General features: G+C 37.3%; 1 protein-coding gene across 5 annotated transcripts in view; it reads right to left on the bottom strand.

Annotated features, from left to right (window-relative positions):
- SLC16A7 (solute carrier family 16 member 7) overlaps positions 1-25,881 on the bottom strand; it is a 162,229-nt gene that overhangs the window by 36,833 nt on the left and 99,515 nt on the right. For 4 of the 5 annotated variants that reach the window (XM_059683441.1, XM_059683439.1, XM_059683443.1 and 1 more), the window contains 2 exons: positions 24,327-24,458; positions 21,448-21,694 (listed from right to left, as the gene is read on the bottom strand). In XM_059683441.1, the coding sequence (XP_059539424.1) occupies positions 21,448-21,664 (217 nt within the window). In that variant the 5' untranslated portion in view covers positions 21,665-21,694; positions 24,327-24,458. Of the gene's footprint in view, positions 1-21,447; positions 21,695-24,321; positions 24,459-25,881 lie in introns of all 5 variants that reach the window. The other variant, XM_059683440.1, reaches the window with a different exon arrangement.

Raw genomic sequence — 25,881 nt, 5'->3', positions numbered from 1 at the left:
AACTTTTATGAAGTCCCTTACCAAGCAGCAGAAAAGTAAGAACCTTGAGTATTTGAGAATATTAATAAATAAAATTAGAAAGAGGTTGAAACTTCCTGAGAAAGGCAAAAAAAAAAAAAAAGTATGGAGATAAGCAAATTTTTGTCACATGGCACCCTTTCATATACCTGCTTTGGCTAATTATCTTTAGAACACATAAAGATTCAGGAACCGTTATGATTTTTGACATAGGACTAAAATATATAAAAAATTTTAAATTTACTGCATACTAATGAGGCTTTTCTCTCTATATATGTATATTTGCATAGCACCTTTCCAGTATATACAGAGCTTCTTTCAGGTAGCCACTTTTGTTTATCCCATCTGATGTCTCATTAACATCTGTAATATATAAATATCACTATTTTAGTGATATAAAGATCACTCAAAAATCATTACTTTACAGTGGCCAAAACAGATTATCACATTGGTTCAAGGACTTGCCTGGGATCAATGGTGGAGTTAAGGTTTGACCCTCTGTCTTTACCTGAGGGTGCAATCCTCATGACAAAATGCCAAAGTATTGTGAAATAGTAGTTCTTTATAGTTACAGCAGGACTCACTTATTTTCCAAGCACTTTCCCTTTTGGGTGTGGGTCACATGACCTCTGTGGACCCAGCCAAGAGCTGCATTATAACCTCACTGCAGATAAAGAAGTCAGACTCTCAGGAGGGTCACATGGCTAACAAATACTGGAGCAAAGACTAGCATGTGGTCTTTTCATTTTAAATCAAAGTGCTTAGATAGCCAACTAACTCAAGGATTTGAAAAAGCAGAGATAAAATTAATAGGACTTGTATCTGGGACTCTTATCCTGCTCTCAAACACTTCAAAGCACTGAGCTTGGGGCTACAAGGCTCGTTTTCCTGCAGACAGTCCTGTGATCTTCTGCCAGTCATTTGACCTTTCTGAACTTCAGTTCTGCAATCTACAAAATGATGATCATGTCCTTCCCTAAACTCACAGTTGTTTAAAATTCAGACGAGTTAATACATATTAAAGAACATCATAAACTTTAAAATACCGCACCAATATAAAATGCTACTGTTTTTGTCACTGAGATTTTCTGAAAAAGTCTTAAGATAAGGGTAGTTTCTTCATAAGCGCTGAACATACATTTATAATATTTACAACATTTACAATAGCTAAGATCTGGAAATAGCCCAAGTGCCATCAGATGAGTGGAGAAAAAAGCTATGGTACATTTACACAATGCAATACTATGCAGCTGTAAAAAAGAAGGATCTATTACCCTCTGAGACAGCATGGAGGGACCTGGAGATGATTATGCTAAGGGAAATAAGCTAGTCAGAGAAACCATGCATTGGCATGATTAATGAGAATATGTTGAGTATGCAGTGATGATACATATGTGACAAGACTTTCACCCAACTTAATGACATCACTGATAATCTGAGGTGGAAAGTATTTTGTAATTTTTAATTGACAAAATGATTAAAGTGTAGACATACTGGAAACACAATATCAGATAAATATCTTTGTAGGACACTTACCTATTAGGAAATATTTAGGAGCATAAAACTAGAACTGTGTGAGTGTCCATATTCCTTTATCTGGCCTAGTTCCTTATGTTTCAAATTCCTGTTTATCCTAACTACCTCCAAAGTGATCTTACATATCCATGTTGTCAATTAAATCCATCACCCAACACTCTCTATTTTCTACTTTTCTGCTATAGACTATGGACCTCCAATTTTTTTGTTTGTTGTTTTGGCTTTTTTGAGTGTCATGGCTATTCCACTACAAAATGACCTTCCTTTGCACTCTTTAAGTATTTTCTCTCCCACATAAGTACTTCAGAGACAGAAAATGGCATAAGTGTTCTCCCTGTTCTTTGTCAACCTCTAAACTTCCTCTCCCCCATTGCTCTTTCTTTTATAAGTCTACTAGAGGCCCAGTGCACGAATTCTTGCACCAGGGGGTCCCTCAGCCTGGCCTGCAGGATCAGGCCAAAACCGACCCTCTGACATCCCCCAGGGGTCCCAGATTGCTAGAGGGCACAGGCCAGGCTGAGGAACCCCACTGGTGCACAATCAGGGCTGGGGAGGGATGCAGGAAGTTGGCCAGCCAGGGAGGGGCCACAGGAGGGCTCCAGGGCATGTCTGGCCCATCTTGCTCAGTCTGGATAGGCTGTACCCCAGCAGCAAGCTCACCTACCAGTCAGAGCATCTTCCCCCTGGTGGTCAGTTCACATCATAGTGAGTGGCCTTAGCATATCATTAGCATATTATGCTTTCATTGGTTGAACAGCTGACCCCATGATGGGACACTTATCATATTAGGCTTTTATTATATAGGATGTGCTTCTTTGAAGCCATTTCCATCAAGTAATAGCACTGTCTCTAACCTTCTTCTTACTGCTATCTACTGGCACCTGGGTCTCTCTGCCCCTCACACTTTCATGGCTGGCACAGGGCTAAGTGTCTATCTCCACTTCACTGCCAATAATCTTTCTAAGGGACATCAATATATATGTGGCTTCTACATTTCTTGACTATTTTTTATTTCCCCTGATCTTTGCCTTTCTTTCTCTTTGTGTTGCATTCTATTCCCATGATGCACAGAATGGTGATAGTTGGAATTAACTAATATGGCACTACAGTCAGTCCTCCTGTCCATTCAAATGTAAATATCCCCCTCACCAACTTGGCCCTTTCATTTCACTTGCTCTTACTCTTGCTATTAATAATATCATTCTCATCAAGGTTTCCAATCCATAGATGCTATTGTTCCACCTCCAACCTGCAACATATATCAAGTTCTCCTACATTTCTTTCCCTTGTAGAGCTCAAATGGTAATTCTTACAACTCCTTTGAAAGCATCCTTGATTCCTTTACTCCTCCCTCCATACCAGTAATGTTCATCTAGAAAATATGTAGCCCAGGATGACCTCAAGCATATCCCCTTTTCTACACACAAAAACTTAAAAATTGCTGTAGAAAAAAATCATAGGACCATACTGACTAGTGTCTTTAAAAAGCTTCAAATGTCATCTTAACAGTGTCTCAATACTGATATATGATTTTCAAATAATCTAGCCTTCCCACTGTCTGAGATTTCACATACTACTCCTTCCAGTACTCGCCTGTCTGCAGTCAGCCTGTGGTGACACCAGAAAAGTCACCCCCAAAGACTAACTCATCTTGCCCATGACTAAATGCTCATTCCACTCTACCTGAATATGCATTTTTATTCCATGTCAGTAAAATATTTTTCTTTTTCTTTTTTGGTTAATCCTCACACAGGATATTTTTTCCATTGATTTTTTTAAAGAGAGAGTGGAAGAGAAGGGGAGACAGAGAGAAAGAAACATCAATGTGAGCCTTGACTAGTTTAGCTCAGTGGATAGAGTGTCAGCTTGAGGACTCAAGGGTCCTGGGTTCGATTCCGGTCAAGGGCATGTACCTTGGTTGCGGGCACATCCCCAGTAGGGGGTGTGCAAGAGGCAGCTGATTGATGTTTCTCTCTCATCGATGTTTCTAACTCTCTATCTCTCTTTCTTCCTCTTTGTAAAAAAATCAATAAAATATATATTAAAAAAAAGAAACATCAATGTGAGAGAGACACATCCACTGGTGTCTCCTACACACACCCGAACTGGGGCTGGGGATCAAGCTTGCAACTGAGGTACGTGCCTTTGCATGGAATCAAACCTGAAACCCTTCAGTCCGCAGGCCCACTCTCTATCCATGAGCCAAACTGGCCAGGGCTGTCTCAGTACAACATTTATTTCCACTTCACATTTTCAATGATCTTGCTAACAGAATTATAATACTCAATATCATTTGGTGAAAGTTCATTCACCAGTAGATACGGTTTGGAAAGATACTGATAACTTTGCCTCATGACCTTTTGAATATAATTCTTATTTGGAGAAGTAAATGGATTGATTTAGTATGATTACTATTACAACCTAGAGTTCCTTTCTTATTATTTAAGCTACCTTTGTGTATCTCTATTCTGATCCACTTATGCATTGGCCATGAAGGATAAAGCTGCAGACAATCTTATTTCCACGTATTGTATCACACGAAGTTCTTATATTTCTTTCAGAAATTTAAGAGATGATCACTCATTGGTGAGCCTTTGGAGGAGTTGGATTGCAGGTGCTAGATCTTTGGACAGAAAGGTGAAGCAGAGCACACCTACCATCACAGCCAGCACCCTGATCGCCTAAAGATGGGGGACCTAGCGTTATAAGTCAGATTTCCCGGTGCCCAGTTCCGTACCTTTTAATTCCCAACGTTAGTTATTCACTTGCTCACTATGAACAGAGTCATTAAAATCTAGTACATCAGAAATTGGCCAATGATATTTTAGATTGGCCAATGAGATTGGCCAATTATATTTCGGTATCCAAGGGCTGGGAGAATAGTAATAAGATTGTCTAATAATCTATACCTAAAAATTTTCAATATTATACCTAAAAATTTTCAGTATTCTGTTTTCAAAACAGATTAAAATATTGATTAAAAAACACACACTTTGGCCACTGAAAATAGCCATTCTTTAAATCCCAACGTCCTTTCCCAAGAGTTTCAAGCTGCTTGTTATTTTCTATGTGAATGCCACTGGAGTGCAAGGGAGCATCCTGAAAATCCACAGGCCCAAGACAACCCAGATTAGCCACATGGACTCATCCCTCACCATAACTGAGATAACGTTAAACACGGTCAGGGGAAAGACAAAATTGTGGTAAAAAATGCTTCTGAACTCTACCCACTAACTCAGCTTTGATCTCATCCTCATATCCCAGACTTGATTGAAGTGGGCTACCCTACATTCTTTCCATGGTCTGCTGAGACCACGCTAAACACAGTGTGACAATTTGAGCCACCTCTCTAAAAACAAAGATGTTATGTTTTGAACAGTGCCCAGTAAATTGTCAACACTGAAAAAATAAATTACAATAATAAGAACACAGTAGGAGGCAGTAAATGGGAGAAACAAGTGAAATGTCTAAAAGGCTAAGAGACTGATTTATGAGAGATGATGAAGAGAACCAAAAATGAGTAGCTTGGTTAAACAGTACTAAGGAGGGTGATGGAATAACTGCTCATGCTTTTTGAGAGGCTTAAACATGTTGAAAGTAAAAACATTACTACTCACCAAGTAAGATAGTAATAATAATCACTAATAGCTTACGTTTCTTTAGTGCAATTTTCAAAATACATCTCACATATGTCAGATGTAATTAAACAGTAGATAAATTCTTTCAAATCCATAAAATAATTTTTGTGGTGAAAATAATTTGACTGTGGGCAGTTACTGCTAATAGAAGAATGTTATGTAGTATTTTAAATAGGAAAGATGAAGTCTGGCCTAACAAGGAGAAATAATCCACAAAAACCCAGGAGACAGAAGCAGACACCCTCGATCTTATCACTGCAACTCTCTGTGTAGCTTTTGGAAAACTCATAATTTTCTTAATTTGCTTTATCTATAAAGTAAAGCAGCAATTGAGTGAAGGATACTTTCCTTCACTTTGTAAATACATAAGAACTGATCATTATGTTTCAAAGCGTGAATATTTCTTTGAATGTCATTTATATGGAATTGGGAGTGGATTCTAGCTGTTGAAAGATAAACTATACCAATAACATAGCACTAAATACTCATCAGCAACACTCCAGATCTTCAGGAATGAATATGAGCAAAAATGATTCCCTGTATCATTGATTAAATATGGATATGCTCTTCAGGGAAAGTATTTATTCTACAATATTTGTAGAGATATACGATTATTCTTGGGTACTGGAATGTCAAAGCTATCATTTTGTAGTGATTTATTATATAGTAGGAAGCATACTGTACTTTGCATAATATATCTATTTAGTGGCATAAACAAAATTTCCTATTTTCACCATTTCACAGGTAAACAACTTACATGGGACTTACTGTTGTTATATTCTTGAATGTAGAAATTTCAGATACATCTCTATTTTTTAAAAAATTATTCCTAAAATATAAAAACACCTCCACCATCTCTTGAAATATACTTTTAATAAAATATACTTTTCTCTTGACATCATAAACTAGTTAATACCCTCTATACAATGAAATTACAGTCACACTTATGTCTTAAATTCTAGTCCTATTCTGTTTTGCAGGTTGGCAAACATTTCAGATATAAGCATCTAACTAATTCCAGAAAGTGTACCATATGTTCTATCACATATAACACAACATAGCTTGGCTACTGTGTCTCATTAGTTGAATGTTGATCTATGAACAGGGTAACGGTTTGACTCCTGGTCAGGGCATATGCCTGGGTGGGGACTCAATCCCCAGTGGGGACATGCAGGAGGCAGGCAGCCAATCAATGATTCTCTCTCTCCCTCTCCTTCTGTCTCTGAAATCAATAAAACTATATTTAAAAATTTAAAACAACAACAACATATATTTACTTGGGAAGTAATACATCAGATTAGCAAACTTCATTACAATTCTTTGCAATTGTCTATAATTGCTACAAAACCCTGAAGATTAACCTGAAGAAAAATTTGTGATGTAGTTGTTTAAACATACTGTTAATGTTAATTTTATTATTCTTATTTAATGACTTTATTTTCTTCTTTCCTTAAAGATGTATGCACCTGAAAACTGACAATGAACTATGCCGACAAGCTAAAGTTTCAGGGAGACACTGGATATGTTCTTTGGCTGGTGTGAAAGGTGAAACAGCACCCTGCTTCCCCACGTTAACAGTATTCGTTCTTCCACTGTCACCTAATCCTCAGCACTAGAATGAGAGACCGACACAAAAGCTGAATTCCACTGAGGAGCAATGAGAAGCCGCTCTGCACTGCCCTGGTCTTTCAGACTTTTCTGCTCTACAGTTTTATTGGAAAGTGTGTATGACTGCTTATAGTGGTTCTCAACCTCTGGGTCGCAAACAATGAAAATACATCCTGCATATCAGATATTTACATTACGATTCATAACGGTAGCAAAATTACAGTTATGAAGTAGCAACGAAAATAATTTTATGGTTGGGATCACCACAACATGAGGAATTGTATTAAAGGGTCGCGGCATTAGCAAGGTTGAGAACCACTGGTAAGAGTTGGTGCAGTATCTATAATATTAAAGCCATAGATAGATGATAGAGAGACAGACATCATATAAACATATATTTTTACTTTCACCTTTAAATTTTTCATTGGCAGTTTTTATAACCTGAATGTCTGTTTAGGATTGAAAAAAGAAGGATTTGTAAAATCTTCACTAACTATTCTGACATACATGAAAAGAAAGGCAATGGAAATTAAAAAGCAATGCAAACAGAGGAACAACAATTTAAAAATGACTATTGTTTTAGAACCTTGTAACAGAAAGTAGCTGAAGGATTTCAGAATTCATAAGAGAATTTCTTGCATATTTGCACTGTGCCCTCATAATAGCACATGAAGTTATTATTACACAATGCCTTGCGCTCAGACCGCCACATTTTATGTTATAGGGAAGAATGAGTTTCAAGTATGGTCTCTTTTACCCTCACATTAAAAGGCTGACTCTAAACATTACAAATCCACTCTGTCCTCCAGGAGTGCTCGCCATTCCCCTTTCACCAGCTATTTATTGCTTTGACGAGTAAGGCTGCCTTTTATTCTTTTCTCTTCTCTCAGAGCAGTTCATATTCTAAATTGTCTTTAAAATTCTCTCATAGATTTAATAATTTTTTACTTCTCTTTTTTCCTCTGTGGACAAAACTCCTTGTCAAGGACCATGTTTTTTTCATCTTTGTACATCAATGTCTACATAATTCCTGGCACATAGAAGGAGCTCTATACACATTTATAAAATGAAAAAGAAAAAAAAAATGGAGGAACTTGGGTTCTGAGAAAGGAAGTGACTCCTAAAAATTCACACCACTACAGGATAGCATATTTAGGAATAGAACCCATCTTTCACAGCTTATTTCATGATTACTACAATAATTTTGATAATAATACATTTGTTCATTCCTTCAAAAAATATTAAGCATCTATAATGCCCCAGAGCATACCGATCCAGCAGGGATAAAAGAATAAACAAAATGGAGGAAAAACATCCCTTACATTCCAGTGAGGGGGTGTAAGTTTATCTTCTAAATCTCCACTATCTAATATGGTAGCCATTAGCCAACTGAGGGTTGTTTGTTTGTTTGTTTCATTTAAATTAGTTAAAATGAAATACAATAAAAAATCAATTCCGTTCTTAAACTAACAAACATTTAAAGTGTTAATAGCCACATGTGAGTAGTAGATAACATATATTGACAATCAAATTTACAGAGCATTTGTATCATCACAGCTCTATTAGACAGTACCATTGTAATAAAAACTAAACAACAGCGATAAATGCAACACACGGAAAAGTGCAAAGGAAGACAGAATTGTGTGGAGGTGATGTTAACATTTTAGATAGTCCAGCCCTGAAAGACCTCTCTGGGAAGGTGAATTTTGAGTAAAGGCACAGGGATAATCACTTACAAATTCAAGGGAATATTACTCCAGGTAAAGAAAAGAAGAGGTAGCCCTGGCTGGTTTGGCTCAGTGGATACAGTGTGGGCCTGCGGACTGAAGGGTCCTGGGCTCGATTCCAGTCAAGGGCACATGCCCGGGTTGCGGGCTTGGTCCCCAGTAGGGGTCATGCAGGAGGCAGCCAATCAATGATTCTCTCTCATCATTGATGTTTCTATCTCTCTATCCCTCTCCCTTCCTCTCTGAAATCAATAAAAATATATTAAAAAGAAAGAAGAGGTATAAATCTGTGAGATGAACACATGGCTGGCATATTCTAGTAGGTGGACAGTGCAACTAGGGCAGAGTGAGCAAGAGGGAGAGTAATAGAGTCAGGAAGTAATAGGGGAGAGTAGCTATTCAGAGTAAGATGGGAAACCTTGGGTAGGTTTGTACAGGGGACGAGATTGGACCTACGTTACAAAAGGATCTCACTGGCAGCTATATCCAGAAACAGGGAAACAAAGCGATAGGCCACAATCCTAATCTGGACTATAAATAATAATCCCTTAAACAGGTAATGGCAGCGAGGTTGTGAGAAGTGATTAGATGTTGGATTTATGTAGAAGATATGCTCATTGCGATTAACATAAGAAAAGAGAAATCAAAGATGGCTGCAACCTTTTCTGGCCTGATCAACAGGTTTGGGGGAGAAAATCAGGAGGTCAATTTTAGACAGGATAAGTTAGAGAAGCCTATCAGGCATTTGAGTGGAAATGTTGAAAAGAGATTTATACATAGCTCTAGAGTTAAGGGAGGTTACAAATGGAGATAGAAATGTGAGAGGGATCCACTTATAAATTATAGCTCAATTCATGAGAAAGTATGAGTCACCTAAGGAGCAAATATATATCTGGAAAAGAGAAAAAAAAATCCAAGAGCACTCTAATGTTGATAGTTTAAGAAAATAAAGAAACATGAAAAATAAATATTAAAATGTCATGGTTAATAGCATCAAAGGAAAAACAAAAGTGTGGGCTTTTACAAGTAAAATTAAGAAAGTGTTTAATGAAAGAAAGTGATGAACTACTGTATCAAATGCTGCTGAAAAGTTCAGTATGATTAGGACTGAGAAATGACCACTAATCTGATAACAGAGGTTTTAAAAACAGCATTTCAGATGAGTAGTGGGGGTAAAGAAATTCAGAAGAAATTAGCCATAATAAATCTAGCAACACTTTCAAGAAATTTTGCTTCAAAGGAAGGAAATGGAATTGTGGCTGACGGGAAATATGGGTCTAGAGAATGTTTCTCATTGGTCTTTTGTTTTTCCCAAGTTGGAAGATATAATATTATGTTTATGTGTTATGGGTTTTAATGGAAACTATTGCTGTTGAAGGTGGAAGAAGAAAAAATTTCATCTGGAGGACAGTCCTTCAACAGGTGAACGGTAAGACAAAAAGTGTGAGTAAAGTTAGCTAGAGCACAGACAATATAGCTGAGAAAGTAAAATCTATAAGCCCAGATGTAAACAGGTGAGAAAATGTGGTAGTAGAAGCATGTGGCAGTTCTGATTACTTTGACTTGTAAAGGAAGTAAGAATCAAAGTTATCACCTGGGATGAAGAATTAATGAGGAAATGATAGTGTATTCTGTGAATGGGGATTCATTAAAAAATAATCATCTCATAGGAAGGGAGAGAGACTGGGGTGGGGCAAGAGAATACAGTATGGTTACCAGGCAGCTTAAGGGCCTCCTTGAGATTACTGATCATGAATTTAAAAAGGCCAGTCAGTCAGTCCTGCAGCACATTTTCCTTCCGTTCCATCCAGCTGTGCAGATGTAGGCAACGAGCAGGTGGAGAGCCAACTTTAACCAGCCTGGTCTCATCAAGAGATACAGGAACTGAGTGATAGGTATGCGAGTGAAACTGTATGCAAGGAAGTAATAATTATTGAATCTGATACTTGGCTAGGTAGGGAGGGTAAATTAAAGGTGGTATGAAAGGAGCAGTGGTAAGTGTGGCAGTATTAGTAGATGCATAGTACCAGTGGAGTTGGAGGGATAGTAGAGCTGGGGTACTGAAGGAAATGGGCTGGAAGATAGGAGTTGGTAGTGAAGAGTAAGATATTAGAAAGTTGAGATTATGAAGGGTTTGAAGTTATTGGTAAGGACACAAGCCAGGCTGATGGCTGCCAGTACAGCAGTGGTGATGGGAGCCTCTCCTACTTCCTCAGTAGCACTAAGGATGTCCTACTGCAGCTTAGGCCTGCTCCCCACTGGCAAGTGGACATCCCCCGTGGGCTGCCGGGCTGCCAGAGGGATGTCTGACTGCCAGCTCGGGCCTGATCCCCCAGGGAGCGGGCCTAAGCCAGCAGGTGGACATCCTCTGAAGGGTCCCAGACTGCAAGAGGGCATAGGCCGAGCTGAGGGACCCCCCGAGTGCACAAATTTTTGTGCACTGGGCCTCTAGTAAATACATAAATAACAATAATGCAAGGAAATTCTAAACTAGGACAAATCTATTGTCCTTCCAATTCTGTGCTCTTTGACAATGATGCCACAATGGATTTGAGGAAATATATGGTTATTGCACATTATCCCAACCTGGAGATTAGGAGAGAAAAGAATAAGGTATAGTGGCAGGAAGTTCTTATATAATTAAAGCATAAAGTAAGCAGAAACATGAGCTTTAAAATCAGACAGAGGTTTCCAACATTTCCTTGAAAGATTAACATGCTATCTTACTCTTAGTAAGTTCATAATTCAACCATCTCCAATAAGGATGGATTGACAAGGAATATAAAATACAGTTGTTTCTATTTATATCTAGATCTATCATTCATAAATTTATCAAAACTTTATTCGATTCTGCTAAAATTTGGTAAAATTCATTTTTATTGGGATCATAAATTCTATTGAATTATTATTCTAATATAAAATTTATCTTTTCAGAATTCTCTCGGGCCCTACTTTTTTTGCTCCTCTCTCACTGAATTCCAATATTGTGGAATTTAGTTAACACATCCATTCATATAATCCATACCCTTCAGGACTTCATACTGTTTTTTATATCTCTTCTTAGACTTGGTATTTCTACTCTGTAAAGAAAAAATCTAGGGGAGAACCAAGATGGCGGCATAGGTTAACGCCGGAGTTTGCTGCTTTGAACAACTACTTCAAAAGTGAAACCAAAAAACGGAAGGGACATCACCCAGAACCACAGGAACGCTGGCTGAGTGGAAGTCCTACAACTAGGAGGAAAGAGAAACGCATGCGGACACTCAGAGGAGGCGCAGTGCTGAAGTCAAATTCTGAGGTGCGGAGTGCGCGGACCGGGCTGGCGGCGGAGGGCGCGGTTGTTGTTTTCAATCCGGAGGGAGTAGCAGACTCTGAGCACCAGATACAGGCGAGTCTTTAGGGACCCAGACTCAAACGGGAGAAGCGGGACTGTCTGGCTTCGGTCAGAGCGAGTGCAGCTTTCTCTCCCAGCTTTGCAGCGGGTGCTGGGACTCAGAGAGGCAGAGCCCCTGGGGACAGGACTGAGAGCCGCCATAACTGCTCTCTCCGGCCCACCCTGTTGATCCTGTGCGACCCGCCCCGCCCAAGCCCTGCACAGACGCATTTGCCGGATAGCCTCAGGCAACGGCTAGATTAGCACCTCCCTAGAGGACAGAAGTTCTCTCACTGCTGACACAGCTGATTCTCATAGCCACTTGGCCTGGAGGTCAAACCCTCCCTGGAATTAGCTACAACAATCAAGATTTATCTATAAGACTGCGAACAAAGACCACTAGGGGGTGCACCAAGGAAGCATAACAAAATGCGGAGACAAAGAAACAGGACAAAATTGTCAAAGGAAGAAATAGAGTTCAGAACCACACTTTTAAGGTCTCTCAAGAACTGTTTAGAAGCTGCCGATAAACTTAATGAGATCTACACGAAAACTAATAAGACCCTCGATCTTATATTGGGGAACCAACTAGAAATTAAGCACACACAGACTGAAATAACGAATATTATACAGACGCCTGACAGCAGACCAGAGGAGCGCAAGAATCAAGTCAATGATTTGAAATGCGAGGAAGCAAAAAACATCCAACCGGAAAAGCAAAATGAAAAAAGAATCCAAAAATGCGAGGATAGTGTAAGGAGCCTCTGGGACAGCTTCAAGCGTACCAACATCAGAATTATAGGGGTGCCAGAAGATGAGAGAGAGCAAGATATTGAAAACCTATTTGAAGAAATAATGACAGAAAACTTCCCCCACCTGGTGAAAGAAATGGACTTACAGGTCCAAGAAGCGCGGAGAACCCCAAACAAAAGGAATCCAAAGAGGACCACACCAAGACACATCATAATTAAAATGCCAAGAGCAAAAGATAAAGAGAGAATCTTAAAAACAGCAAGAGAAAGAAACTCAGTTACCTACAAGGGAATACCCATACGACTGTCAGCTGATTTCTCAACAGAAACTTTGCAGGCCAGAAGGGAGTGGCAAGAAATATTCAAAGTGATGAATACCAAGAACCTACAACCAAGATTACTTTATCCAGCAAAGCTATCATTCAGAATTGAAGGTCAGATAAAGAGCTTCACAGATAAGGAAAAGCTAAAGGAGTTCATCACCACCAAACCAGGATTATATGAAATGCTGAAAGGTATCCTTTAAGAAGAGGAAGAGGAAGAAAAAGGTAAAGATACAAATTATGAACAACAAATATGCATCTATCAACAAGTGAATCTAAGAATCAAGTGAATAAATAATCTGATGAACAGAATGAACTGTTGATTATAATAGAATCAGGGACATAGAAAGGGAATGGACTGACTATTCTTGGGGGGGAAAGGGGTGTGGGAGATGTGGGAAGAGACTGGACAAAAATTGTGCACCTATGGATGAGGACAGTGGGTGGGGAGTGAGGGCGGAGGGTGGGGCGGGAACTGGGAGGAGGGGAGTTATGGGGGGGGAAAAAAAAAGGAACAAATGTAATAATCTGAACAATAAAGATTTAATTAAAAAAAAAAAAAGAAAAAATCTAATTTGTCTGTCTTGATAGTAGAGGTTTTCTCGATTTCAAAAACAAATACAAACTCACAAAATATGTTTCTGGTCAATTTCACTTCTCTGTTTTGAATTTTCTCTGGTTGAATCATGTTATCCTATGTGGTGCTCATTTTGTGCACATAATGTATTAGAATCTCCTTAAAAAGTACACAGCCATTCACAGTTAAAAGATAAACCAATGGTTTCTTTGCAATTACAATGGATTTTGCAACTCATTTCTCCACATATGTGACTAGAGACCCAATGCACAAAATTCGTGCAAGAGTAGGCCTTCCTTCCCCTGGCTGCCAGCACCAGCTTCCCTCTGGAACCCGGGAACTGGGCTTCCCTTGCAGCCCCAGTTTCGTCCGTCTAATAGGCATATTACGCTTTTATTATTATAGGTAGCTTTTCTCAGCCTATTGCATTAAAAACAACAAAAAAATGAGGAAAAAGAAACCTAGAAGATAGAGCATAAAGCATGGACTAACAGTTAAAACATCTAATTTAGACAATTTCTAGAAGAAAGATAGGTAAAATGTCATCTAAGTAACAGATGAATCTTTTTATATCTATAATCCTTTTAGGTTGAAATCTATGGCAAAGTAGGCATCAAATGATACTTTCCCTTTTAATCCCATTTTTCCTAGTTTCCACACTGGAGATGCTATCCAGGTCTTTGGATAATTTTGAGGTTTCAAAACAGCTTACATAAGCTCAATGGTGGGACATTACCTTAATAGAACATAACATACACAGGTGTGGATGGTAAGGATGTTTGCCCAGATAACTGCACTGTTCTTTCTTATTGAGATGAAAAAAACAACAAACCTATAGAAAGTGCAGAAACATATACATATACATATATATGAAAAAGAGCGTGGACATTTTATTGATAATAAATGAAGCAGAGATGCATGAAGTAACATGATGAATGACTCAGCTAGTAAGTGGCAACACCGCAATCTCAACACAGCCAAATCCAATTCCATCGCCTATGCCACTATTCCACTAGGTGACAGTGCCTCTAGAAGGGGAGAGAGGCTTCTTTTGTTTAGGAATTTAGTTTTAAAAAAATCAGTTTTTCATCTTCACTTCAAAACCAATGATTATGCACTACAAAGAAATAAGTGAAAGGAACACCTCTTAGGAAAAATACAACAAACAAAACAAAAAACAGGTACAGGTGGAAGGTCATGAATGTTATGTATCATTGAAGTAAAAACAGTTAGCTAATTTAATTTGGGCCTTATTAAACTCATCCTATGGTAAATAAATATTCACAACTTAGCTAACACAACAAAAAGTATTTTCTGAAACCATGCAGAAATTCAGATTCTTTGGGAGATACTCTTCTGCCACTATTACTGACTCCCCTGGGGAACATGAATGCTGAAAGTATTTTAAAGATAAAGCATTTCTACTTTCACACTTCTACTTGTGAAGTTTATTTCTTCACAAGTAGATAGAATTTTTTTTAAAAAAATCTATATATAATAATTATTCATTATATATACATGTCTATAAAACATTAATGGCTGCTTCATTCATTTTACCTAAGAGAATAAAACTAGTCAAAGAGACAAAAGAAGAAATCACAAACATAAATTTAAAATACAAAGTGAATAAAAATGGTTTTGTTTTTTTCTCCCACAAGCATATTTTGGAATGCTAATAGTATACATGGTCCAGGTTATTTTGCCAGGGCACGTAATTTCTTCCACAAACTCTCATGAATTGCCTCAAGCTTCTAGTTCAGTTGTGTTTGAAATGATATGGGAGCCAACTTTAAGGAGCAGAGGTTATGCTGCCCTTGGAAAGCTTATCCAGCTTCGAAGACCTATCATGTCTGATTTAAGGAACAGCTCTAGTAATATTTTGGCCACAACATAAAGATATTTAATATCATTTCTTGACAGGAGCAATGTCCACGAGAAAAGGTTTAGTTTATTGTATCTGAGTCACTTCATTAAACTTGTTTTTCTTTTTCTGAAAAGGCAAAACTAACTCAACATAGATATTTCCCATGTACTTTAAAATAATCGTGAAATACTTCTAGGACCCAAGAAACATTTGGAAGGTTAATGACAACCTCTAAGTGTTCAAGGACACTCTAAATAAAGTTATCAAAATTCAACCCTTTGCATGTTTCTGATAGAGAAAAAAAACAAAGTTTGTCCCCCCAAAAAGGATCAAAGAATATCCAGAGGCTTTTAAAAGTTTCTCAATCTTTAGTCCATGTCCACTCTTTGGGAGATCATAGAAATCTGCAACACTGAGACAGACATGTTTCAAAAATAGTTTCCATAGCCCAGTTCTTGCCCAGAAGTCCAATGAGCAACCATCTGTTACTTGTGCCTCAGGGATTTCACAACTGTCATTTCCACAGCACATACCATTTCATTTTCCCACTGGTATTAAAACAGTTTGCACCAGTTGAGGAAAAAATCTCAAATATTTTTAACTTACTGATTTCTCTTCTCTTAATTAAAAGGGCTAAAGTGATACTTTCATGATTTTGGTCTATAGATGATTCTTCTGCTTCTATATCAATGTAAATCATGAATATTGGGTTTCCTGGTGAAAGTTTAGAAAAATTAAAAGAAACTCCAAATCACTTACACATACAAAATGTTTTTCCTTTTGTTCCCCTTTGTTCATTACTCAGATTTCACTCAGAGTCTTATTTACAGATATGTTTTACTCATCATCTGAAGAGATCAGGTGAGTCTGAAGTATTTCCCTTCCTTTGATTAATGCTGTGCTCTCATCCTTCAAGTTTAGTTCAGAGCAACATTTTCTGATCACTTAGCTATAAGACATTCAATTTTTACATAGTTTCATGGCAATGATTGTGTTCCTTTACTTGTCTGTATGACAGCTGTAATTAAATAAAGGTGAAAATATCTATTTCAGATCATGAAAGCACAGCCTGTGTCTGATGGCCTGATATGGCTTTCCCAGACTCAAGCCAATACCAGGCACACTGCAGATGCTCAATGCCTATCTGTAGGGTAAATAAATGAATGAGTGGGATTATATAAGGCTTTCTCCCCAATTATAATACTGGATTACTTTTATATCCCCACCTCTGATGATCACAGATATTTGAGCAATAATTGGGCAAAGCTAGAGTTTCTGCCACAGCCAGAAGTCTCGCCCTAAGGTCAGACCTATGAACCCCACATCTGCATTTGTAATTCTAACCAGATGAATAAATTCTTGCTCAAGAACAGACATTGGTTTAAGCATTTAGAAACTCCTCTGGAGTAGTGTAATTACTCAGCCAAAGTCACTACTGTTAAAACAAAGAAAGAAGTACACATTCAAAGGGTATTTCCAGCTCTGGCCAGTGTGGCTTATTTGGTTGGAGCATCATACTGCGCAATGAAGCATTGTGGGTTCGATTCCTGGTCAGGGCATATTCCTGGGTTGCAGGTGCATATGGGAGGCAACCCATGGATGTTTCTCTTTCATATAGATGTTTTGTTTGTTTGTTTTTCTCTCCTTCTCTCTTTCCTTTCCTCTATCTCTAAAATCAATTAAAAAAAATATCCTTGGGTGAGGATTTAAAAAAAAGGGGGGGGGGAGGGCGGATTACCAATTCTCTGATATAACCCATGAGACTTAAGTCACTCACAGTATATAAAATCATAAAATTTCTATTTTTATAAGGTCCTTTGAAAAGTTATTTGAAAAAAAAACACCTGTTGCATATTCTCAATCCTAATAGAAATGCTGTTTGAGGGAGTGTATAATGGTTCCTTCTTCTGAAGGAAACATCCATGGCATTCATTGAGATACTGAAGGCTTCCTCTTTAACAGAGATTTGAAGAAATAGCACGCCTACAAACCTTCTCATGACATAAGTTAAATGGGTAAGGTCATCCCATAGTCTGTACTAGTCCCCCCTCATAATTTACATAATTTACTAGTATATTGTAGCTACACAACAATCTAACCCTTCGTGCTTGTATTGATCAGTATGACCTCGATTGTTTTGCATAGTACACCGCAGAAGCATAATACAAAGTGTTTCTTACTCATTCAAAGTATAAGTGGACCCAGGACCTTCCCCTTGTAGCCATGTCATATGAAATTAGGCTGCTGCAGTAGGGACGAGGGAAGAGGAGATGCACACCTGGAACTGCCTTGTCCAGGTGTCCTGGGGGGCCTATATCCCTCCACTCACAACTGATTGGTCAGAACCAGTCACTTGGCTTCAACCTACATGTAAAGAAGCTGCGAAATACACAGAGGCCCTGGATGAGTGGTGAGCACAACAGTTCCTGCCACACTGTACTGTACTTCCTAGGAAAACTTCAGCAATATCTATGTTCCTGGATGAAAAAAAAATTCTACTGTGGCTTAGGCATAAGAAGTACCCCGCCTGCTTGCCCAGGACTGTCCATGTGTACCCGGTTCTCTCTAGTTTTTGTGAAGCTAAGATGAAAGGCTTTGGTACCTCAAGCACAGGAACGGAATAAATTTTTTTATCATATCATCGAAGCTAAGATACAGCCCTATATGACTTACTTTGTCTCCTTTATTCTGAAAAATATTTAAAGCATAAAGCAAAATAATATAATACATTTTTTTTAGACTTTAAAAAGAATAGGAAAATACACATTGTATATTATGGTCACAAACCTCCTATGCCTAAAACTTTTTGCTTCTTGGCCTCCAGTAAAATAAGCCCACTGGTCTAACGCTCGGTCTCCTGTGTAGAGCAGTGCATCATGAAACCATCACCCTTGCTTTAGCACAACTGGTGCTCACCACTCACATAAAACAGAAAAGTTACCAAGAAGACAGGGCCAACCCCCCTCTCCAAAATGGCTGAGTCTTCCAAGTCGTAACAAATACATCCCCAGAAAAACAACATGCGGTCCTCACAGATACTGGCAGCTCCAAATCTGTATTCAGTAATTACGTAGCTAACCCCGTTCACATTATCTTTTGATAGAGTAACAAAGCTAAAGATTGCACTAAAAGGTAATCCTGTGTAATCACTGTTTACAAAATAAATCCTCATTTCCATTTAAAAGAATGTGGAAGGTTTGAATTTTAATATGTTCTCTACCTCTACTTAGTGCTTTATTAATGGGGTGACCACTCTGTTTGACCTATTGCTGAGATCCGTTAGAAGTTCAGGAGACCATATGGACAAGCAGATGGGTTGTGTAACTTAATGCCATTACTCTAAGAATGAAGTAAGGGATAAACATAATTTGCATTCCTGCCCATCCTTCCTGCATACATATTATTAGCTTCATTTTTAATACTGACATCAGAAGGGAAGATAATACCTTGCTACCAAAGCCCAGATGCCAACTAATTACTACAAGAGACTCCAGCCCTGACATCATAGGCCAGGCCTCTGACCACACTCCATCTTACCCAGTGACCCCACTGTGGTGATTAATAGCTTGAGTGCTAAGCCCTAATGAGTGTGTCAGATCTTAGATGTTCCATAAGCTAATGCAATTAGCATTATGTTGAATAGGATATTTTAGTCACTTGGTAGAGAGATTCATGCTTTATAGGAAATTATATGCCTTTTCACCTTACGGTCTTTGCATTTATTTTATAATCATCATTCTAAAAGGCCTCTATAAATAGAGACCTTTCAAATATTAAAGAAAAAATAAACACATCCTACTTTCACTGAATGGAGAATGATCGTTGGGATATCAAGCTCTGTCTGAGCTTCACTGGATGCTACAGGAAGCCTGCATTTCCCAGCAACCCCAAGCCCTGCCTCTAGGTAGGGAGGTGTAAGAGTTCTAACCAGTGGAATGAGCAAAGAAATTACTTTCTTTTTTCCTTCCAGATCCGGCCCCTAAAATATCCCATTGACCTTCCATGCTGCCGGCATTCATTCTCTGTCCAGATGGAGCAGATTTAGAGACACTACAAAGCCTTACGCAATGGCATAGCCACTGGGTGAAACACTGCTTGATAATGCATTGCTTGAGCGAAATAAACCAGTATAGCCGCAAGGTGCTGGGACTTTGAGGTTGTTTGCTTAAAACTAATAAAGTCAATTAAGACTTGACTTAATTAAAAATTTATATAATTTTTTTCTTGCTTATGAGTTCATCAACAATCTACTCAACATGAAATTATGAATATAAAGGACCTGAATTCTAAATTCAATAGAAATGTTAATTCACTAAAGGAATCTGTTTCTGTTGTATTAAAAAAGTGTGTGTGTGGGGGGGCAACATATCTTAACATTAGCACATTGTGGAGCTCAGGACAAGATGACTTTGTGTGTTGCTCTAGCAAATCATTATAAAGAACCCTGACCTCTGGGATAGAAAAAGAAAACCTGAAGCACAATATCTACTACTTCTACAGTCATCAGAAATAGCAGTCATAAGCCTTCAAGCCACTTCCAAAGGAGGATCTCAGAAAGTGTTTTAGAAGCAGAATTTTTCAATGACATAGCCAAATAGCATTTTAAAGATACCTATTGTTACTGGGGGAAAATGCACCAATTTAACATAACCAAACGGGTACGGGAGACATATACTGAATTAATGTAAAATTGCTAACGTACAGAAAAGTGGAAAACACAGACACACACACAATCACACACAGGACTACTGGGGGATCAAATTTTTACCTGGTGTACAATAGACAATATACTAAAGAATAATTATTATGTCACTAAACAAATGACTTTGGTGGGCAAAGGCCTGAATTAGGTCTGTCATTTTCTTCAGGTAAAGAGGGAGACATGAGAAAGGCAGAACAGCACAGTGATGAAATGTTTAGGGTCTCAATTTCTATCTGCCACTAATGAGCTGTTTGACTTGGAAATACATTTTGTTTTCTCTCTATGTCCTCAGCTACAGAATGGAGAGAAGTTAATACTTATTTTATAGATTATTAAGAAGATTAGGTCATATGACACACAGCAAACATTTAGAGAGGTCTTAGCTGAAATTTAATACTAATAAATATTGGATATTTTTACTAATGATATAGTTTGATCACTATGAGCCATGTTATCCTCACTTGGAAAGAAACAAATTCCACTAGATGACTTGTATGAGTACTTTAAGCGGTGTATTCTGAGTTTATACCTGTCTCTAAAGTCACATATGCCATTGAAAAATGAAAACTCAAATATAAATATTTCAATAAATGACTTAAAAAAAACTATAAGACAGTCTGCTCTGCTGTTGAAATTGATTTAAAGAAGATAGGTGGCATACAAACGCACTAATTCATTTCTATATATACATATATACTATTTAACATTCAGAAACGACATGGTACTTTGATTTATTCATTATCCCTCATGAATAATCCTCATTTGAATATGAAATGTAACAAGATAATTGTCAGGCAACCATTTAAATTTTAAAGTGTCATATTTAATGAGTACAGAGATAAAGAATTATTTCAATCATGCAAACCTGAATGGACCCAAAAGGTACATAATCACACTCCATTTTCACAGCTTAAGGTGAAGTACTTCCTTGGCTTATCAACTGTCAACAACATTCACAGTTTCTCATTCAGGAGAAAACATTTCTACTAACTGTAGCAATCGTAAGAGATGATACTAACACTGTAGTCTATAGACTTTATTCCAAATTAAATGGACCCTTAGAAGGTCCATAATTTAGTAAATCTTCATTTGTACAAAGAAATCCTCATCCAAACCACTATTCTAGTAAGACTCAGAATGATGTGAATAGTTTATGATCCTGATTCACTAAAATTATTAAAAATTTCGTTCCAATTACCAGTTTAGTTGATTTTAAGTGGCTCATATGAAAACAGGGTTTTCCTATACCAAAATGCCACATGTACAACATTGTGGGGTGGACGAATTGTTTTCTTAATCTAGAATTATGTTTATTCAAAAGAACCTTACCTCCTGCATACATTACAGCCAGCATAATGGATGATATCCATGCTATTTCACTGTAGCTGGTGCTGAATATTTGCTGAATTTCTTTGAAGAATACTGTGATGGCTTTGGGGAATGCGTATGAGAATCCGATGGAGATAAAAGACGCTGCAACCACTACCCAGCCCCATCCTCCATCAGGAGGTGGGTGTAGTGGTGGGCCACCTGCAGGTGGTGGCATTTCTGCTCTTCTCTTTGCAATTCAGGTAACCTGTATTCAAATAATGAAATACAAATTTAAACCCTATTTTCATTTTTATATTTCACTCTTGATCGACATTAAAATAAATAGTATTTTCCAGTTAGAGCTACAATTACATCATCTTTCATGAATATTTTTAATACCCTTGTACTCAGAAAGTTTTCAGAAAAGGAACTTGAATAATGGAATGAGGTATGTAACTTTGACTGCTATGTGCTAGGACCTGAAAGCATTTAATTTGTTTATGGAAGCAAACATTACTTGAAGATAAGTTAAGATTTCAGGTCTGTACTGAAGTACCAACCAAAAAAAATAAAAGCAATCTCAATCTGATTTCTAAGTATAAAGAAAAATGGAGCTAGCATCACTTAAAACAGAATATTTTTTAATACAAAATGTTTGAGTTTTTATATAACCATTTATTGAAAAAAATAACTGAGGTTACTTAAAAATACTTTAGCACAAATCTGTTTTCTAAACCTATAAGAATGCAATTCCAACTTGGAATTGCATTAAAGTTAACTTAGGTCATTAAAACCATACAATTTCTAGTCTTATAGGTTTAGAAAATGTCTTTTTTAAAAAATATATATTTTATTGATTTTTTACAGAAAGGAAGGGAGAGAGACAGAGAGCCAGAAACGTCGATGAGAGAGAAACACCGATCAGCTGTCTCTTGCACATCTCCCACCGGGGATGTGCCCGCAACCCAGGTACATGCCCCTGACGGGAATCGAACCTGGGACCCTCCAGTCCGCAGGCCGACGCTCCATCCACTGAGCCAAACCGGCTTCGGCCGAAAATTTCTTAATGAAAGATTTTACATATGTTTTGTAGCAATGATATTCTCTTAGTCAAATGGATAGTACTTTATTGTTTATTAAAAGAAAGGCACTCTCTTTTTGGTTATGCCAAGGAACATAATTGTTTGCTTTACAACCCACTCTCTTGTGGAAACGATGATCACACATAATTTTATACAATTGATATTAAATTGCAAACAACTTTGTTCCCTAACACCAATATTTGTTTGTATTATGCAACTTTACTGAATTCACTGATGAGTTCCAATAGTTTTTGGCAAAATCTTTGGGTTTCTGTAAACAGAGACAATTTTACTTCTTTCACTCTGATTTGGATGCCTTTGATATTTTTTTCTTGTGTAATTAGTCTGATTAGGACTTTAAGTATTTGATCACCATTTATTTGCCCTGTTCTACTAACTGATACATGCTGATGACATGAAAGATTTAAATGTCTTCAGTATATTTACAGTCTGCTTTTGTAATAATTTTTGCTTTCTTGGCAATAACAAAAATTATCTATATATGTAATTTGAATTTCGGCTTATAGCACAGGAGCACTGGAAATAATATATTTTTAAAAGTATTAATACTTAAGAAAGAAAGAGAAAAAGAGATGTTGCACATGTGGGTTAAATGAGCTGGAAATAGCAATCGACCTTTGAAAGTTGTCTGAAGAATATAAATTTACATATTTGTGAAGTTTGTTAGTATATTTTAAAGTAGTCAAACTTCTTATTGCTTGAAAATATCTTTTTTTTTTTAAAACATGGGAGAATACTAAGGAAATACCAAAGGGCATTTATGTGGGCATCTACTTTATTTTATTACCAGAGCATACAAATAATTATGAAATTTAAAGACCTTATTCTGCAATTTTCCTGCTGTATAAAGGGAAAAAAAATCTTTCATTATTAATTCATGAGTTTAAACTCATAGCTTTTATTACATCTGCTATAGTAAACACTTAAAAATACAACTTGATGATTTATTTTTCAGTCATTTCAAGAGTCATAATAACATTTCTAACTAATTTTAATTCTACATTTTTAGATAACCATATCAAGTGAATAATGCTGAAATTTACTAATATTCAATTATGTTATAAATATTAATATTAACTTTTACTAATGAGCTAGGTTAATGTTGAGATTTCTATTTTACATATAGAAATCTATGCTCGCAGAAAAAGTGAACTCATTGCCCGAACCAGGAGGTCACGGTTCAATTCCTGGTCAGAGCACATGCCTGGGTTGCCAGCTGGATTCCCAGTGAGGGGTGGGTAGGAGGCAGCCAATCAATAATTCTCTCTCATCATTGATGTTTCTATCTCTTTCCTTCTCATTTCCTCTCTGAAATCAATAAAAATATATTTTAAAAAAAGAAAAAAGTGAAACCATTATATGATTGAGCTGTTTTTTCCTCTTTGCACAATTTAGCAGTTTATCTTAGTATATAATCTTTTATTTTCTATTTATAGCATATTTCCTTAATTTTATGTAACCACATACTACAAATTACAAGTAACTATTTATATACCTCTTAACACTTTCTTATCTCCTACCTGTTTTGTTTCTTCCATATAAATTGAAATCTGATGATATCTTAACTAAATCATTGCAAAGTGAACTGAAGACCAATTAACCCTTGAAAAATTATACTTTCAAGTTTGTCACCTGTTCATTATTAACAACTCTTGAGATGACTAATAGTCAAGGTCCAAATCAGACACACTCATTGGCCTCATTTATTGTCCCTTGCTCAATTCTATAATATTTTACACAACTTATGGCTTTTATTTGTTGGGGCATAATCAAGAAAACGGAGTATAACTTTACCTGTTGACAGATTCCCACTTGAACAGACTTCTTTGGTTTATACGTGGAATTGGTAAGTCCAGTCACTATTCCTCGAAGTATGGTATTTGAAGGCAATACAGAGGAAGAGAGGTAGAGCAGACTCCAGATTATCTAAAGAAATAGAAAACACGGGTTACATATATAATAGAGTTCTACAAGTCTCACTGGAGCCACTAGCTATAACTCGTTCCAGTACATTGTAATTAAGGTTTAATAATGAGCAAAACTGAATATACAGGATTGGGCAACAGTAGATTTGCAGTTGTGAGTATGCAAAACACAAAGTTTATTCATGTATTATTTATTAATTTTGTATTATTTCCCATATGAACAACTGTAAACCACTTTTGTCTCACCTTGCATGCATATATACATATATCTAGGTTTATATTTCTTTGCCAATCCATTCAAAGGATAACTAAAGTATGAACAAAATGATTAAGTATGTGCATGACAAAAAATATAAAATGAAGAATTAGTTTTTGAAACAATAAGCAACAATAGATTACATACCCACCAATATGAGAAGGGAATTTATTGGCAGTCATTGAGTGTAATTCAGTAAAAGAAAATATCCATTGACAATGAAAATAAGGAGAAATTTTTAAAAGAAAATTATTAGAAATACTATCAATAATACACATGTCTTACAATGAGACAGACAAGGTCATGAGAAAGAAAAGTATTTTAGGAATCCCCTGATTTAGAATTCAAACCTCCTAATCAAGTCCTGGCAACAGATGAACCTGCTAACCCTCCCTAATACATCAAATATCTTTATTTCATCTTAAATCTGGTGGTGACTGTATAGCAGCTAGTCCTTAAGAGTTTATTTGGTTTGGCCCAAACATTCCCTTGCTTAGATTAACACTAAGAAAAAGTCACTCTTTCTATTACATCACCAGCTGCCTGCCTTGCATCCAGGGCCTCCTGACCTGAAGTGGTGAGTGAAAGCTGACCAGCCGTTAGGTCAGATGAGGTTGGTATGAGAGAATGAAGAAAGTCTGCGCTCTGGTAGCCAAGTCAGTGAGAAACTGAGGGAGGGGAATGAAGACTGGAAATTAGAAAGTCATGGATAAAATCTGAGAGATAAAGCCAAAATTAAAGTTTTAACTTGTGCTGAGAAGGATGAGCTCACCTAAATGGGCCTCCTAAGTCTGGGTCACTGCAGTGGGCACAGGTGCACATCCTTGGGAGCCGTGGTGACTTTTTTAAGCCAGGTAGCTCCAGCATAGCAGCTCCATCCTACCCCAAGGAACCAGCACATCCACAGGTAGGAAATACATTTTCTCTCTGTTCCCTCGGGCCGAGAAAGCTGGCTTGAGTTCAGGGCAAAGCCTCAGAGGAAAGCATGAGACATCCCTAAAAATTGGGCTCTGTCCCTCCAGTCTATGCCCAATTATCATTATGGTTTATGAAGGCCCACACAAGGATCATAATAACAGAAATCTTGACAAGTCCACGTTCTAAATTCTATAAAATTTTCACAGCGCCTTAACCTACCTAGTCTAGACCAATCCATATCTAGAGCTTT

Source organism: Myotis daubentonii, chromosome 2 (genome assembly GCF_963259705.1).
Source record: "Myotis daubentonii chromosome 2, mMyoDau2.1, whole genome shotgun sequence".
Lineage (NCBI taxonomy): Eukaryota > Metazoa > Chordata > Mammalia > Chiroptera > Vespertilionidae > Myotis > Myotis daubentonii.
The sequence above is the reverse complement of the archived record's forward strand: the minus strand, read 5'-3'. Positions and strand labels throughout refer to the sequence as shown.